General features: G+C 53.3%; 1 protein-coding gene across 1 annotated transcript in view; it reads right to left on the minus strand.

The window, feature by feature from the left end:
• Slc29a3 (solute carrier family 29 member 3) overlaps positions 1-10988 on the minus strand; it is a 36730-nt gene extending 25742 nt beyond the window's left edge. Inside the window, exons 1-2 of the mRNA XM_028886160.2 lie at positions 10897-10988; positions 8552-8850 (exon numbers count right to left, since the gene is read on the minus strand). Coding sequence (XP_028741993.1) covers positions 8552-8850; position 10897 — 300 coding nt within the window. The 5' untranslated portion in view covers positions 10898-10988. The remainder of the gene's footprint in view (positions 1-8551; positions 8851-10896) is intronic.
• Positions 10989-18890: the final 7902 nt, after the last annotated feature.

The following is an 18890-nucleotide window of genomic DNA, read 5'->3' on the forward strand; positions in this document are numbered from 1 at the left end:
GCCTAGTGGGAACCCAGCCCCCCCCACTGTCCCTGCAGAACTTTCTCAGCCAGGGCCTGCCCTTAAGAACACAACTTTGGGCTTGTGCAAGGCCTCTACTCCGCTTTGCTCCCAGCTTGCTCGCAATGATCAACCACATTAAAAAGACACCGACAGACAGACACCCAGGCTACCTTGTAGCATGCTGCGGGGGGAGACTCTCTGGATGCTGAGGATAGATATGGAAAGAAATCAAATCGTAGAACCAAAGACAGAGGGAGAGATGGATGGGCCTGGCTGGCAGTGCAGGTGGAGGAGGGATAGCGCCCAGGCGGGGAGAAAGCGAAAAGGGGGTGAGAGTTGCGGGGGTGGCCAGAGAGGTGACTGACTGACGGGGCTTCAAGGGAAGCGGAAGAGCTAGCAGAATGGGGAGCCGTGGCAGGTGTTACACACTGGGAACCGCACGCAGGCTGGACTGTGGTTGGCAACAGAGGGTAGACAAGGAACTTGAAAAAATGACTCATTTTTAGTTCTTGGTTCCACAAATGGCTTACAGCGGCCATCCACACCGGCCAAGTGATGGGGAGCTGGCAGAGAGAGAGGCAGCTGACCCTTATGCCTGACGGCCACCTACCCACACTCCATGGCAGATAGCCAGAGTCCCCTGCAGCCCACTGACGATGGCTATCTCTTTTTGAGGGGTGGGCAGGGCTCAGGCAGGTGCCTTAGTTCACTTTGGTATGTGTGTAGGGGTATGTGTGTTGGGATTATTTGGGATTTGACCTTTAAAAAGTTCATGACCAAACAGACTACCTCTCTTCCATCTGGAAAGAAATCCATGTCACATTAATATCTGCCTATCTCTAGGACACCAGTGTCCCTATACTGGGGACACTCTGGCAGGTCTGGTCCCCCTGGCAGCTGGCCACATCTGCACCTTGGGAGGCGAGTCTGCAGGACAGGGCTGGGAGCTGAGGACACACCAGGTGCCCTAACACGGATGTGGGCTGCGGCCCCCCATCATCTGAGCAGCCACCAGCACGTTCCTTCAACCTCTACTCACCTCTGTGAGCAGAGGACACGTGTCCTCATGTCTCACAATGGCAGAAGGTTTCTCACATTACAGGCTACAGTCCACGACAGGCTAGGACCGAATGGGATGGGGCCAGGCCAGGGTTCCACCTTATTCTATTTTCCTTTTCGCTGCCCACCTTTCATACCGCTGGTGAGCTGTAGCATTTCCTGAGGCACTCTCAGGAGACAGAAAGAGACAGACGACAGACAGACAGACAGAACCACGTTCATGCCAGGAGACCAGAAGAGAGCGTTGTATTCCCTGAACTGGAGTTACAGATGACTGTGAGCCACCATGTGGGTGCTGGGAACTGAATTTGGGTCCTCTGCCAGAGCACTCAGTGTTCTCAACCTGTGAGCCATCTCTCCATCAGCTCCAACAACAAGACTGTTAATTTAGTAAACAAGCTCCTGTGAATTTAGTAAACACCCCCCAGCAGGCTATCTAGGTACCATCTCCACTTCCGAAAGTCTGCAAGGACACTGGCCCAGGATCAAACCCAAGGGCAGAGGGTCAAATCCAAGGGCTTCCTGCCTGGTTCACACCATTGCCTGTTACATGCTACTCCTCACACCTGCATGTAGAGAGGGCTTTATCTACTCAATTGCTTGACTCACATTTTACCGGGAACTGAACCTAGGACCTCCCATACACGAGGCAAACAGTCTACCACTCAGTTCATTCCCCGGCTCTCTTTCTTTCTTCTGAGTAACTGGGATTACGTACAGGCCTACACCACCAAGCTAGGCTGAAGGAGTTGTTGCATGTTTACACAGAGATACCACTTCCTGGAAGTACAGCTTTCTTGCACACGTTGGCTTTCCCAGGCGCATCAAATATTATGGTCCAAAAGAAGTAGAAACATTAAAAACTGCAGACACAGAGGGCCCAGGAGTTAACACGGATGACACACAGGATGTTCGGCTTAGTCCCAGCTGTCATGCATGTGTTACTGAGTGAGAATTCCTTGCCTCGGTTCAGCCGAGGTGATGATGTCCCCTGCAGCGACGACCAGGAGATTATGCCTATGAAGGCTCTGCCTGGCACAGGATGCCCGCTAAACATTACAGAGCTAATGGTCAACTTGGTGCCCCTAGCCAAAGGCTCAGTAAAGACTGTTGCTGTGGCCCGGCTTCAGTGAAGGCCTCAGAACATGTGCGGTAAAAACGCCAGCCTTCTTCCCTCGTGGTTTCCGAGCACTGTTACACAGAACACACTGGCACAGAGACCTAGGCCCACAGAGCATGTCTTATCCTTGTCACACAGCAGGTGGGGATGTGACTGGCTCTCCCAGCTGCCCTATGGCCCCAGGAGGCAGCGCTGGCCCTGCCCTCTCCCAGGTATACAGAATTCATGACATAAATGACCCCAAACTCTTCCCACTTCTTGGAAAAGCCTAGGTAGGTTCCTGGGCCAGTCCAGGCCTTGCGGATGTTCATAGTAGGTTGGTGTGTGTGTGTGTGTGTGTGTGTGTGTGTGTGTGTGTGTGTGTGTGTGTCACACAAGCCTTTCCTTTTCAAGGCTTCCTATCATCTTGCTTTGTACCTCCCTCAGATGACTCCTATCTCGAGACCCCATAGTCCCCACTGTTTCTGTCCGTAAGCCCTGGAGACAGGAAGAGCCTTTTTCCAGCCTTTTTCCTAGCCACACTCACGAGGCTCCCCAGTGCCCCTCATGGTGAGCCTCTCCCAGAGATAGGGCAAAGAAACCCAAGGCCATCCCTGGCTGACGTGCAGCTTGGAGACAACACAGATACACTCAAGAATCAACCATGCTCCATACCAAGCCTCCCCAGCCAGTCCCCAGGCCCCTTGCTCTGTAAGGGTCCTGTCAGCCCCCACCCACCCCACCCCGCACCCCGGCTCTCTGCTACAGGAGAGGTCATTCCTTGGACTTCCGGGTAGGGTTGCTCTAATTCTCCAAACAGGAAACAGGCTTCCCACTGCCAGGTTTGGCAACTTGGCTTGCACTGGAGGAAGTTCTTTGAGATGGCCCCCCCGGAGTCTCTGCTGCTCTAGCCACAGCCCACTTAATGACAGCTGCTTTTCACCTTGTTGGACTGGACCATTTCCCTTTGATCTTGGTTCTTCCCTAGCTGTGCGTAAGCCTCGTCCACAAAGCTGGGCATGCGTGTGCCCAAGTGAGTCAGAACTGGGTGGCCGGGTAGTTTGTAGCAGCTCCCTGGTGACGCCACCGTAGGGGGGACAGTGACAAGTCAGGGCATGGTTATTGCAGGGACTTTGCCGGTCTCTGGCTTGATCGAAATCCCAGTTGCTAGCAAATGACCTTGGACTGGCTGACCTCAAACCTGGGAGCCTCAGTTACCCCATCTGGAAACTGGAGACAAAACACTAACCAGAATGGCGTGTGGGTGGTGGACGGTAAGTCACAGCGTGGGTGGGTGCAAGCGGCATGGTAGGCACTTGGTAGCGGTCAGCAGATCATCCTCCAACAAGCCCTGTGATAACCCATCCTCCAGTTCCTCTTTTAGAAGCCAGTTCATCCCGGTTCCTTTTAACCCTTCCCCTCTGGAGTCGGGTGCCTGCCCTTAATTATATGGGGGAGCTCCCATATTGTGCTATTCTGCGGCTAGGCAGTTGGGACAGGACTAGTAGGCTGTAAATACTGGAATGGGACTCCCTAGGTTCCCCCATCGGCTGAGCCAGGCAAACTTGGCCTTTCCTAGGGAAAAACTTCATTTAACATCTATGCCAATCCATCTGAAAGGTGGGCCACGGTGACCCCAGATCTGTTTTCCTACAGCATAAGCCCTCTCTTAAATCAGGGTATAACTTTCCTCCTTAACCACGTGATAACTAACGCCACACACCCTTGTGACATATTACCATGTGCCAGGCACCTGCTGGATGCTTACCCGTGTACGTCCTGAGGGTTGACAGTGCAGTGGGAAGGCAATCCTCCCAGTTCACTGGGTCCTACATCCCTTGCTGTATAGCGAAACTGGGCCATAGTCACCAAAGCTTGGCTCAACACCCTGGGTTTCATGGTGAGGCCCTGACGGGGAAACATTGGTGCTCTAAGGACACAGATGTGAACCTGTGACCTAGGGGGAGCCTGAGGGTTCTCAGGGAAGCATCCACGGACTTGAAACACACACACACACACACACACACACACACACACACACAGCCTCAGACACAGAGGTGGGGATGTTGATAAAGGACCCTGATAGCCTGGGACCAGGGGTGGAGACCAAGGTCGGAGCTCCAGGTCCCTAGGCTTCACAGGAGAAGAAGGCAGCCTGGCCACACACCCGCAACAGCCTCCTACACCCCACTCTCAGAGCGTGTCCAGTTTTGTGATGGTCCACCTATCCAATTCCCCAATGCATTTCTCTCCAGCTCTGCCTTGCTGTGTGGCCTTGGGCAGGTCGCTTAACCTGTCAGAGCTTCTGGGATAGAAGAGAAAGCCTGTGTCACCCCTGCTCGCCCGGCGGGGCCGAGGAAACCCGAGCCCTCGAGGCTCCCCCTGAGCTATCCTTTCACATCAATTCGTCTACTTTTGCGCTGACGTTTTCGGTCCAGGGTGGCTGCCCCCCCCCCCCGACTCCCCCACCCCATGGGCTACAGCTGAGGTTCTTATCGCAGAGAACAAAGAGGAGAGGGGCTGGGAAGGCAGAACGCTTTCTAAACCGTCTCCAGACCTGCTGTAGGCAATAGGAAATGAGCCCTGGGACGGGAGATGGCCCCCGAAGGTGACACAATGGGGAGGGCTGTCAACGTTCCTGTTGGGCCAACGTCCTCCACCTTAGCAACACGCTGGAGGAAAGGGTGTACGGGAACAAGCTGTCTCCCCGACTCCCGGTGGCCCTCGGGACGCAGGGCAGACTGGGGCTATCGACAAGATGGGGAGAGAGCAGGAGGGAAGATGGGTGGCGACGGGTGGTACGAACGAGGAGGCGAAGAAAAACAGCCCCTGTCAAAGGCAGAAAGGCCCCAGCACGCTCGCTTCCCCCAGCCTGGCCCATGAATCGACGGGGTGACAGGTCTCTCATCTCTGATGCCAAGAGCCAGGAGCTGCGGGCAGCGGGCAGGTAACTATGCCTGCACCTGCCAGGGCTCGAGCGCGGCAATAAAGCATCCAAGCGGGACCTGGAACGCTAAGTGCCTGCAGCTGGGAAGGATTGGGAGCCCCGCGTCCCCTCGCTGGCAGACAGGATGGCCCGAGCAGGGGAGGGACAGGTGCACACACAGCCTAGCCCTGCCCCTGAGGAGACAGACAGATGGACAGGCAGGCAGAGAGGTTCTGGAGGAAGGCCAGTGGGCTGTTTGGGTCAGCGAGGCCGGCAGAGAGCTGGCTGGCTCGTGTCACGAGGTCCATAAAAGAATGAGGCCAGTTCCGCATGGCGCGAGATGCTGTTTACACAACAACACCTGGGACACTGGTGCCAGACCTTATCCCGTGGCGTGGAATAATGGGCCTCCTTGCCACAGCTTCCCTAGGAGGGCGGTATAACCAGTCTATCCATAAGGAACAGAGAGTGTGCAGGGTCCAGAGCCAAGAGAGGCCACGTCCTGGGGGAGCTTTCCTAAAGTCCACCATTCCATCAGCCACCTGTGTGAATGTGTAGGCCCTGACTCCAGGATCTTGGTGGAACAGGCCTGTAGTGGGTAGCCATTCCAACCTTGATCTGGAAGTTCCAACCCCCACTGAGGCTTCGGTAACTGTCACGCCTACAAGGCGGGGCCAAGAGAGGACCCGAAGACCCGAGATCCGGATGCGCCGACTCTCTTGGTTTCTGGACCCTGGACGCTGGAGGTAGACCAAGGAGAATTCTCCAGAGAACACCGCCAGACTGTGCTACATCTTTCCCAGACCCTGCAACCTACCTATCCCTTCATTTGTAAGTTATGCCACTAAATAAACCTCCCTTTTAACTACGTGGAGTGGCCTTAATAATTTTACCAATATAGGCCTGTCACCAACAAGTTCTCAGGCTGCTCCTGGTCCCATGGTCCCATGTGGGGGCAGTAGGATTCTAAGCCACTGTAGTCTGTCCCTAAGGGCTCTTCGGGTGCATATATGCAGTGACAGCCTCTGCCCTAGACCCTGGAGCCACCTCTGAATCCACAGGCACGCAGAAATGGCCCCCTCCCATGCATGAGAACCATGTGGGTGGAGTGAGGGGTATGCAGCAGTCAGTGTCATGTGAAATCTTAGAAAAGGCCAGCGTCCCTTCTGAACCTTCAACTAGATCCATCAGAATCCCCGGGCTGGGTGTCATGGGTAGTTCTGGAAGTGGCTACCAGTGATCCAGGCATGTGTGAGCTGGAGCCCTGGAGTGATGCTCACAGATATCTCATTCATTGTGTGACTTCCGGCGCACAAAACTGAGGCGTGTTCTGGAGGGCTGGCCAAGGACTCAGAGGGGCTTCCAAAGAAAGAGAAGTGAGCCACCTCTGGGGCCCCTGGAGGGGTCGGCTGGGATCTGCCAGCACATTCCTTCTGGTCCCCGAGGGCCCCACGGAGGAGGGGCACACGGCTGAGCAGTGTCAGCCTCCTGGGTTGACATGCGTAAGAGCCAGCCCTGCGCCCACCAGTACTGCAGGTAAAAAGAGCCAAGCTTTCCAGGTCCCAAGCCACTGCGGAACGACTCCTGACGGAACGACTCCTGACGGGCTCCGATACCAGGTGCAGTCAGGCTCCTCCGAGCCCTCCTCCTCCCTTACTTGGCATTGGCCTTGGACCTGGTGCTGATGCAGCCTTCCTGAGGGGATAATATAGTCACCGCCATCATGGAGGGAACGTTGCTGCGGTGACCTCCAGACGACCTGGATCCTCACGGCAGAAAAATAGGACAAAGGACTCTGAAAGCTAGTGCCTCCTTCCTGGGGCAGTTCACCTGCTCACCCTTCAAGTCCCTTTGCTCCAGGCCACAGTGACTTGAGTGTTCCCAAGACTTCACTCCCCCCCCCCAGGACATAGGTGGTGTATGGTCTGAGTCCCCCCACACTTTCCTATACAGAAATACATTCCTCACCAGGAGGGATGAAGAGGATGGACACTGGTTCCAACTAGGATGTGTAGAGGGCATTATGGTTGGTCATGGGATGGAGGCCTCACAGCTGCATCCTGGTGGCTTTATGAGGAGAGGGAGAGGGGGCCAGGCTCACATACACAGATGTTCATCTCTCCTCATCACAAGATGCTTTGTGCCACCTGAAGAGGCCACTAACAAAAAACCCGCCACCACCAGACACAGCCTCTCAACCGAGGACCATAACCAAGAGCCAAGGCGATCTTCCTTTCTTCAGAATGGTTACCGCTCACCTGGCTTGTGGTACTTTGCTCCCAGCCATGGTAAACAGACTGGTACACGCTGTCTCCCTTAGCTACAGGGCCTCTAGTTTACAACAGTGTTATAAAACTATGATATAAGACTGTGCTTAATGACTATATTTGACAACTCTCTCTCTCTCTCTCTCTCTCTCTCTCTCTCTCTGTCTCTCTCTCTCTCTGTCTCTCTCTCTCTGTGTGTGTGTGTGTGTGTGTGTGTGTGTGTGTGCAGGGCATGTGTGTGAAGCCTTGGTTTTAAGCTCTAGGACACATACAAAGACTACATTTTCGAGCCCAGCGTGGTGGCGCACGCCTTTAATCCCAGCACTCGGGAGGCAGAGCCAGGCGGATCTCTGTGAGTTCGAGGCCAGCCTGGGCTACCAAGTGAGTCCCAGGAAAGGCGCAAAGCTACACAGAGAAACCCTGTCTCGAAAAACCAAAAAAAAAAAAAAAGACTACATTTTCCAGCCTTCTCTGTAGCTGATGGAGTCACGTGATTGAGTTTGGACCAATATAATGTAAAGAGGAGGAAGGTACAACTTCTTATAAGCAACAGGCATTCCCTCCTTTCTCTCTTCCTACAGATGCTGTAATGGCTGGAGCTTCAACAGCCATCTTGGACTATGAGGTGACCTTGGATGGGTCACCTACATGTGGCGAAGCAAGCCACCTGCCCAAAGTTGATTGTGACAGAAAAATGACCTTCCCTCATTTTAGCTACTGCTGGTTGGAATTTTCTGTACCTCACAGCTGACTTAACATACCTTCAATTCCTGGAGGCAGAGACTCCGCATTTTTTTTTTTTTTTTTTTTTTTTGAGCTGAGGATTGAACCCAGGGCCTTGTGCTTGCTAGGCAAGCGCTCTACTGCTAAGCTAAATCCCCAACCCCAAGACTCTGTATTCTAACATGCACCACTACACACTGTATAGAACCATCATATCCATCCTTCTCCCACAGACAATGGCAGACAGTCTGAAGTACAGGTTGGGTCTGCCCAGCTCCATCCCTTCAGCCTCAGGAGGTAGAGACGAGGCCTGGGTACCACACAATGCAAGGCCTAGGGTCCAGTGGATTCTTCCTGCTGTGCCCACACAGCCTCTGCATCAACACCCATATTCTCAGCCTGTAAAGGACCTCGCTCCAGGACCCCTAAGGACGATCTGGCCCCAGATTTCCTGCTCCCCTTGTGAGCCCTTACCAGGATGTCTGTGTCCTCAGAGTCCGTCCCCGAGGCCAGGCTGGAGCAGTTGCGGAGTTTGAATGCCCAGTACTCCTTGGCAGTAACAAAAAAGTTCCAGGGGAGTAGGCCCCCAATTCCCAGGCTGAAGAAGATGATGTAGGCTCCATTGAAGCGGTCCTCTGGCCTCTGCAGGCCGGGGGCTGGGTAGTCTAGTAGTTTCCCAAGCAGGGCTTCCTGGTCAGCTTTGTGAGGGCTGCCCAAGGCTCTGTAGGTGGCATTTGAGTTACGGTATACATTGTCCTCGGAGGCAACGGCCACTGTGGGAGCAGAGAGAGACACAGACATGGCAGATGAGCAGGCATCAAGGCCGGGGACTGACTTATTCTAGACAACATCTCTAGCCTATGCCAGGTCTACCCTGTCCTTGAAGTCTGGCTGGAGAGATTCGGGCTTTAGGGTCAGGAAGAAAGTCAAATGTCATACTGGAAAAAGGACAGACTGTCAGAATGGTAGTGACCTCAGAGGTCATCTCAGCTGTGCAAGGACAACACGGGCAATGCATAAAGAGCAAGGGGCAAGTGGTGTGAACATCCTTGCAGGTACAGATTGAGGCAAGCAGTGCAGAAGGGCAAGCCTGGGCTAAAGGCCTTTACCTGGGAATCAGAACCCTTGATGGGCAAAGAACGAGCTCCCCAGTTCTTCTGCTTTACACAAAAAGTATGAGTAAGGGGAAACACACACACACACACACACACACACACACACACACACACACACACCTAAAATTCAGTAGGATTCTGGAAGTAGAGGCAAAAGGATCAGGATTCAAGGCCAGCCTCTCCTACATAGAGAGTTCAAGAGCTAGCCTGGACTAAGTGAGACCCTACCTCACAAAGAAACAACTGCAGTACTTCAGAATGCCACGGTCACACCCAACATGTGAGCCATGACAGCCGGCTGTTAGGTACTATCCACAGATAAGAAGAAGTCTGAGGTTCAGAAAGACCAAGCCACTTGTCACATGCCAGGTCACAGTGGCATGAAATGATACAGCCAGGCAGTCTGCGTGCCCCCTGGGGATTCCAAAGCCCCAACCCTAGGGATGGTCTAGGAATGTGACTCTGCTGGTTCCAAGTCCCTGCAGACCTCCCTCCTGAAGGCGTCCTGCAGCAAGAAGCTATGAGCAGAGAAGGCCCAAGGGGACCTTCATCAACACTGCTGCATGAATGGACGCTGCGGGGCCCCGACATCACCCCAGACTACTGCAGCTGTGCCCTGGAGCAGGGAGGCCAGAGGTTCTACAGTGTCCTGTCAGGATGAGCAGGGTCCCTCTGTAGCCTTGACTCACATGGAGACCAAAGACGACCATCTAATCAGACAGTGTATGCACAAAGGTGTACACACACACACACACACACACACACACACACACAAAATTATTGTTTAAATAAATGTAAACAGGAGCTGGAGAGATGTCTCATCAGTCAAGAGCACTCGCTGTTCTTTCAAAGGACCTGAGTTCAGATCCCAGCACCCAAGGCAGGTAGGTGTTCAACTACTTATAACTCCATTGAATCTCTAGGGGAGTCAATGCCTTCTCCTAGCTTTTGTGGGCACCTGAAAGAACTTTCACACACCCACAGAAAGACACCCGTATGTATATACACTTAATTTCTTTTTAAATAAAAAAGATAACCATGAACCACAGAGACCACCAGAAACCTGCGAGGAGCCATTCCCAAAAGTTCAGGCGGGGGTGGGGGGTGGGGTGGGGGGGCGGGCAGCGCGGGTGACCCAGATCCACACAGGGTTGGAGGCCCTTCTAAGCTGCGGTGTCTGTTCATCAAGGACCATTCAGCCTTGACCAAGCATCTGAAGTTGTCAGGGATCCTCTCTAACCGGGTCACCGGCGGTGCAGCAGACTGAGCAAAGCCTTATTACTCTTGATAAAAAGGTAGCTGTGGCTTCGCATGAACAGAGAAAGACAAAGAAAGGAGAGGAGGCCACGAGCTTCCCCAGGCCAGGCTGCCCCCTGCTCCGAGCCTGGAGTCCTGGGGGTAAAGACTAATCAGAGCTGGAAAGGGTGGGCATCTAGGGCCTGAGAAGAGCCTGGCCAGCCCGTGTGCGCGTGCTGCCTCGATGGTTCCTGGGGACACAGACTGGGGGCGAAGAGCTAGCCTGACAGCAGGCTGGGACAAGTTCTCGCGGCAGAGACAGCTGTGGCACCCGATCTGGACCCGCAAAGCCTTCTGGATCCTTCAGGCTGACCTGTCCCCACACGCAGGATCAGAGAGTGAGGCCAGGTTCAGCCTCGGGAAGGGGGAGACCCAGCCAAACATGGGGGCCGCCGCGCCCGCACTTACTGTCGCTGTCGCACTGCTACCTTCACCAGGTCCCAGGAGCCGGGCTAGGGATCAGCCAGGCCGGGCTCCGCCCTTGCCTTCCCCAGCCCCGCCCAGCGCTTCCGGGTTCCCTGGCACCTCCCACCGGGCCCCGCCCCGCAGCGCGCCCCCGCCTGGCGCACGGCTGAAACTGCAGGCATCCGTTCGCCAAGTGCAGAAAGAGAAGCTCTGGGCCAGGACCCGCGCTGTTAGCATCCCGCCCCCATTCCCCGGGGGGAATCTCCCCCGCCTCGTTCCCCCGGGAGCCCCACCACACTCTGATTCTCCCCCCTAACACTTCCAGAGCAGGATGCAGCCCTAAGGATGAACTTGGCCTCCCAGCCTAGGTGGAAGGGGATGCAGAGCTTGAAGCTATTTGGTGACCGTGAGCCGAGGTCAGGCCAGCTCGTGCACTCAGAGTGGGTGTGTGTGGAGGAGCGATCCAGACGCCAAAGAAGGGAAACTTTTGGGAGACTCCGAGATATAGGTCAGGAAAAGGGCTGAAGATGGAGCCGGAGCTCTGAAGAGTTGGGCCCGGGTAGGGGCTAAGGAGCAGACCTGCTTTGTTTTGTCTTCTTTTTAAGAAAAAAAAAAAAAAAAAAGGAGGGGGGGGGGGGGGGGACGAGGGAAACACCTAAGAGTGACAGAAGTCCGGGCCCTCTTTCTACCCATGCCGATACTACCTGGGTGACCCGGAGCAAGACTCTTCCTCCATCACCCTGCAGAGGGCGTGGAGATGCCCACCTATATCACCCAGCCCTCGGGAGGGGCTGGGGTTCGGGGGCCCCCCCTCAGCTACATAGTGAGCATGTTGTCAGTCCAGGCTACTCGAGACACACATGCACACTCATATGCATGTACACACATGCATGTTCATGTACTCATATGTGCACATTGTACACACATGCACACCCACATATATACACATGCACACATGGGTGAGGCTCAGAAATGAGCAGATCTCAAAAACATGGCCTTAAGCTCAGGTTTAAATACATCCTCAAGTGCAAGAGGAAGGAGTGGGGACTGGAGCATGGCCCTGTGGGAGAGCGCAAGCTGGCATGCTCCAGACCACCGTAGGCACATCCCCTCCAGGGCGCAGGGTGGGCAAGGGTGCCTTGGGATCAGGAAAAGCCAGCGAACAGGAAGGCGGCCTGTGCAGTTCTCTTCATCTCCCTGTGTCGTTTACTGTAATAAAACACTGAGTAAAACCAACGTGGGGAGGAAGGGGTTGATTTCACCTTAGAGTTTCACTGAGGGAAGTCCCAGCAGAAACTGAAGGCAAGAAGCTGGAAGCAGAACCCAGGAAGGAACTTTGGCTTACAGGACTTGCTCTCAGTGGCTTGCTCAGCCTTGCATGCGTGCGTGCGTGCGTGCGTGCGTGTATGTGTGTGTTTGGGACAAGGTTTCTCTGTGTAGCCCTGACTGTCCTGGAACTCTCTGTGTAGACCAGGCTGGCCTTGAACTCACAGAAATCTGCCTGCCTCTGCTGGGATTAACAGCATGTGCCACCACTCCAGACTTCAATCTTATTCCTTATCCAATTGAAGACCACCTGCCTAGGGGTGGTACCACCCAGAATGAACTGGACCCTCCACATCCATCATTAATCAAGAAAATGCCCCACAGGCCAATCTGATGGTGGTTATTCCTCAGCTGAGGTTCCCTCTTTACAGATCTGTTTGAGATTGTGTCAAGTTGACAAAAGCCATCAGGAATGGGGAGGGCCACCCTTCCGCACAAGGGCCTTCTTTATAGATGTCAAGTCCCCTTACTAAGGGGCAGCTTTTCTTACCATGTGTCTGAGGGTCGCTGTTGCTGTGAGGAAACACCATGACCAGAGCAACCTGGGGAGGAAACGGTTGGTTTGGCTTACACTTCCACATCACTTCTCATCTTAAAGGAAGTCGGGACAGGAACTCAAGCAGGGCAGAGACCTGGAGGCAGCTGATGCAGAGGCGGTGGAGGGGTGCTGCTTACTGGTTTGCTCCCCATGGATTGCTCAGCCTGCTTTCTTATAGAACCCAGGCCCGCCAGTCCAGGGATGGCCCCACCCACCATGGGCTGCCCCTCCCCCCCCATCAATCACTAATTAAGAAAATGCCTTAGGGCTGGATCTTCCGAGGCATTTTCTCAGTTGAGGTTCCCTCCTTTCAGAGGACTCTCGCTTCTGTCCCGTTGACATAAATCTAGCCAGCACAGAGGGGAAGGAAGGAAAAGCAGGAGGCTGTCTCTGTATACTTTTTACTGTTGTGGTAAACCCGACAACCAAAGCAAATTGGGAAGGAATGGGTTAAGTGGCTCACATGCCCCGGTCACACACAGTCCCTATGAAGGGAAGTCGGGGCAGAAACTCAAGGAGCTCCTGGAGGCGGGGACTGAAGCAGAAGCCATGGAGTAAAAATGCCTTCCAGTTTGCTCAGCTTGCTTTTACTACAACCCAGGACCACCTGCCGAGGCATGGCACTGCCCCAGTGGGCCAATCATTAATCAAGAAGATGTCCCATAGACTTGCCTACAGGCCAATCTGATGGAGCAATTTTCTCAGCTGAGGTTCCCTTTTCTTGGATGACTAGCTCGTGTCAAGTTTACAAAAACTCACCAACATAGACATCGTTGGGAAGATTCAAATGGAGTGTTGGGAAGATTTACACCTAAATTAAAAGTATTTAGGGCCTCATCTTCTAAGACTGGGGGTCTATGTTTTCTGCCTCTACCAGCTGTCTTCATTTACTTTTCTGCTGCTGTGATAAAACACTCCAACGAAAGCACCATAAGGGATGAACAGGTTTCTTTTTTTTAGCTCACAGTTCTTCTTCCGGTCCATCTATGCAGGGGCATCCGGACAGCATGGGCCTGAAGCAGTGGATCGCATTATAGATGTTGTCAGCAGAGAACAGTGTATGTGTGCATGCTTGTCCTCAGCTCGCTTTCTCCATCTCTATACAGTTCAAGATTTCCCTGGCTAGGGATTGGTACCGCTCACAGTGGGCTCACACCTCAATGAGTGTGGTTTAAGTAGTGCAACCTAGACATGGCCCATTTGCTAGATGATTCTAACGTCTGTCAGGTTGACAATGAATAGGGGTTAATTACACCTAGAGTCTTAGGTTTTTTTTTTTTTTTTTTTTTTTTTTTTTGCTTTGTTTTTTACCATATGGTCTTTTCCCATAACTGGTCAACATGAGAGAATAAGAGACTGTGGAGGGTCTATACCACACCTTCCCTTCCCTCTCAGGGAAGACTCAGGGGTCGCTGAAAAAGGGCGCAAAGATGATAAGAGCCAGCGGTGGTAAATGACTTTAAGGAAATAGTGTTTGGGGCACAACGGGAGCGGTAGGGGGGGGTGTTGCACATATGAACTCACAGGGCTTGGGACAGCATGCGCAAGAACCACGCAAACTTAGCCAGACAAAATCCCATCGTGGAAGGGGACAGGTGGACAGAAGGCAGGGCGATTCTACCCCTACCGGAAGAGCGGCTAGGAGAGGGAGAGTCAGGGTTCTTTAAGGGTGTGGCCCCTGATAGGTTGACCCCTCTCCAGGGCAGGTACCACACTCAGAATTTAGACAACAGAAAAATTGAACCCTAGGAGAAGAGAGAGAGACAGGAAGAGAGAGAGAGAGAGAGAGAGAGAGGCAGAGAGAGAGAGAGAGAGCATGTGCCAGAGAGCACAACAAGTTGGGTAAATAAGGAGTTGGGGGTGAGTATGATCAAAATTCATTCTATGAAGTTCTTTAAAAATTAATAAAATTATTAAAAATTTAAATTCACAAAAGAAATTGTGTATATACATTTCCAACAAAGTTAGTTTATACTTTTCTTGTCCAAAAGACAAAACAAGACGGAAAGGATAGGGACTTCCTATGTATCCCTCCTCCTGCACGCCTCCCCCCCCCCCCCCCCCCCGCCCACCTGCGCGCGCACAGGTGGTCAGAGTACCTTCTTTGGAGTCAGCCTGACAGGCACAAACTTGTCTATTGGGATTTACTAGTAGATGCTGCCATCTAGTGGCACTTTTCTGCCACTGCACAAGCTCCGGGTTTAGGCTTGTGTCAGAATCACCCCACCCCACCCGCCAGGGTTCCAGGGCTCCCAAACAGAACACTTCTAATGTCCCTGCAATAACTAGTTCTAATCCAAGTTCCTCTCCAAGGTGACTTGCTTGTGTGTCCCCTCTCCTGGCTGCCTGGCTGTGGGCTGGCTCATCAGCTCCCTCAGACAAGTTCCGACCTTTAGGGGGCTCCAGCCCTTGAATCCTCTGTCCCTGCTCCATATGTGGGACACCCCTTTACTTTCACCCTGAGTCTGCTTAGAGCCCGAGGTCTTAGTAACACCCTGAACACCCATGTCTCTGTTTCCCCGGCGCCACTATGCGCCAACCCTGGGCAGCTCACTTAGACCCAGTTTAAGAGCGCCAGCAGTCGGTGGGTCCACTGGAATCCATGACCACCAATCCAAGCCAGGGCTTCCCAGTATTCCCCACGCACCTTAGCTCTGCTTTCACCTGCTCCAAGCCGCAGGGTCACATCCCACGGGCCTGGTCTGTCCTCCCGTCCCCACTTTACAGAAAAGATGAAAATCACGAGGGGGTTCACCCTGCCCTGTATCCCCTACCCCTCTTCTGCATTTACATCGAGGAAGTTCCTCTACCACTTCTTCTTATCCTGGCCCCCTCTCCGCCCCACCCTCTATGCCCCCTGCCTGCTCAGGAGCCTCCTGGACCCACACTTTCTTATATGCTCCATCCCACGCTCTCTGTTGCTTTCTGATCTCTCATGTCCCTAACAGAAGCATAATCTACATAGAGATCCATATGCAGATCTCAGGTGGTGCTTGTGGATGAATGCACGTGATAACAACCGCACCATCCGCGTCCTGGCCAAGAAGTCTGTATTAGTTCCCGTTCTTATTGCTGTGACATGATATTGGGCAGCAGGAACTTCATGGAGGGCTTCTCTTGGCTCACACTTTAATGGTTCACCGTCCATCATGGGGGATAGGGGGAGTCCTGGGAGGAAGAGCAGAACATGAGGCAGCTGGTCACATGGCATGCCTGCACAGGGGCAAAGAGAAATGAATGCTGCCCAGCCAGGGACCCCAGCCCGTGGGACGGCACCAACCATATTACTGCTGCTCTTCCCAACTAATCTAGATAACTCTTCACAGACAGCCCACATGCCGTGTCTTCTGTCAGGATGGGACTCAATAGTCACCATCACCCAACAGAGCTGTACTCGGGCCCCAGAAGGTCATTTCTGTTCACTATAGCCTAAAATGAATGCCCTTTACACAAAGCAGCATCAAGTGTTTATTATGCCATGGGCGGTGCCCAGTGAACACATCTGTCTCTGCCTTGTGGTCTCCGTCATAAGGAAGGTCCAAAGGCTGAGGCCCTAACTGCCTTCCTCACCTGTTCCTGTGTCTGACTCTCAGTGGTCCTGGCTGTCGCTGGGACCTGAGCTGGAGTCCCTGACCACAGTACACGCAGCTGCTTGCTGAGACTGCGTAGGCTTTGTTGCATGATGGTGATGGTCTCTGGGGGGTGATCATCTTTTTGTAACCCAGGAGTTATCCAGGGTGGAGTCTCACGAGGAGGTTGATCTCCAGCTCACTATGCAGCCGAGGATGGCCTTGAACTCTCCATCCTCCTTCCTGTGCTGGGATTACCGTTGTGCGGGCGCCATACCTGGCTAACCGTCATCTCTAGGTGGAGGAGTGCCCAGGTCACTTTGTAAGAGGAAATCACAGCAGAGAGAGAGAGATACTGTGTCATAGAGACCCCCAAGACACTCCAAGGCTGCAGCCGCTGCCGGGTCTTGCGTTACTGCTGTGTCGTTGGATTCCGCAGTATTTGAGGACTCACTTGGATGCCACCTTTTCTCGTTGTCACAGCTGCTGCTGTTCTGTCCAGGTGCTCTTTCCACTATCCTTTGCCCCGCCCCTCCCCATGCTTGCCTCCTCCTCCAATCCTTTCTGTTTCCATCAAGGTCAGTCTGCTAACCTTTAGAAGGACAGCTTCTGGTGTCCCCAGATAACTCGGTGGGTGAGGGTGAGGGAACCTCTGTAAGTGGTTTTGTGGAGAGAACCATCTCTCTGAAGTAGTCCTCTGACCTCCACGCTGTGGTATGTGTATGTTCTCTCTCATACCCATCAAAAATAAATACAGCCGGGCGGTGGTGGCACACGTTTTTAATCCCAGCACTCGGGAGGCAGAGCCAGGCGAATCTCTGTGAGTTCAAGGCCAGCCTGGGCTACAGAGTGAGATCCAGGACAGGCACCAAAACTACATAGAGAAACCCTGTCTTGAAAAAAACAAAAAACAAAAAATAAATAAATAAAAAATAAAATGAAAATAAATACATATTTTTAGAAGAAGGGTCTCTTCACAGGGTCTGGAATTCCAGTTGGTTTTCTTTTCATTTTTTTTTTTAATGGATGTTAATTCACCATTTACTTCCAATGGAGATTTCTGTGATCCAGCTCTGCGGGGCTTTTACCCACCAACCCCAAAGCTCCCCAGAGTTTTCTTGAGTGTGAGCATCAGGAAGTATTAGATAGAAGGATTTATATTGCGGAGATAAACAGATAGAAAATAAAGGACAGCGTTGAGAGGACCTGGAACCTTTTCCAATGGGCCCTGTCTCTGCCCCAGGGTTTTTATAGAGACGCCAAGGGGTGGAGCAAAAGACCTCCTCCCCCAGCACAGCCAAGCGCAGACCACTTCAGACACCTGCACTCAGGCCCGTGGCCCTAATCATCCTCTATGTGGACCTGCTGGGTAAAGCCACGAGGAACCTGAAAACGGGCTCCCAAACAGCTCTAAGCCTCACTGCTATTCCCATCACACACCAGAGGAGGGCGCTCCTGGGATGCCTGGAGAAAAGCATTCCAAGCTCCTGGGGTTGCGGTCAGAAACATCAGGAACACTGGAGCAGCTCCTTCTCGGTTCTAACTGCGTCGGTTTTCGGGCGCCACCTAGTGGTGGCTTTCTTATTGTCCCTGTGGCACACTGGCTCTACCGCCTCAGAAGGGGGCTTAATTAGCCACAGTACCCAGGGCCAGGTGTTCCAAGAACCTTTCCTTCACATCAATGTCCACACCAAGCCCTACCGCCCCTCTTCTGCCGTGGCTCGATGGCATCTGTGCAGGTCTTGCCAAAGTGGAGACCCGCTGCTAAGAGGAGGGCAACTAAGACCTCCTGCCATCCCGGGAAGCGCTGAGGCGGCTCCTCTGACCCCCACAACTCAGGAGACACAGTGGCTTTAACCTCAGTCTAGGTACAAAGTTCTGAGGCCTGGCCTTTGTGATCTAGAGTTAACGGTGGCCTGGAAGACCCCTTTGTCCTCTATAGCCTGTCCTCTGTTTTCTCATTCACAACTCTGTGCCGAGGACCACACTGTCCTCTCCACCCCACTGATCCCAAGGCAACCACTCTCTCTCAGGGCAAGCAGGTCCCTCACTTCCTGTTCTCACCCTGACCCTGGTGTACCATCTACAGGTTCCACTTTTTACACTATGAGCTGCCCAGCCTAGCTCACTCCCCATGCCCCACCCCACCTACCCCCCAGACATGTTCACCTGCCTGTCGTATCAATAAATTCCCCTTGAATTTTCAGACCACACACCTTCGCCCTGGGGCAGCTTCTGGGGCCTAGAAACTCGCTGAATGTGGCTGTCTCAGGTCTAAGCTGCCCAGGTAGTGAAAGCAGGCCAAATGGAAGTGTGTGCACACTTGTGTGCGCACACGCCACACGCCCTGCCTCCCTCCCAGACCAGACACCCAGAGGACCCATGGATTTCCCTCTTCTTATTAACATCTCATCTCAGACCTGCCTCACCTGCCCTCCACACTGAGACAGCCCTAGAGCCAGTCACAGGTGCTGGGGGGCCAGAGCGGGCAAGGCCCTTAGGAACCTTGATCTCTGGAGACACCCTGTATTGACGAAGATGAGGGTCTTACCACGGGGATAAGA

This window comes from Peromyscus leucopus, chromosome 16_21, assembly GCF_004664715.2.
Source record: "Peromyscus leucopus breed LL Stock chromosome 16_21, UCI_PerLeu_2.1, whole genome shotgun sequence".
NCBI lineage: Eukaryota > Metazoa > Chordata > Mammalia > Rodentia > Cricetidae > Peromyscus > Peromyscus leucopus.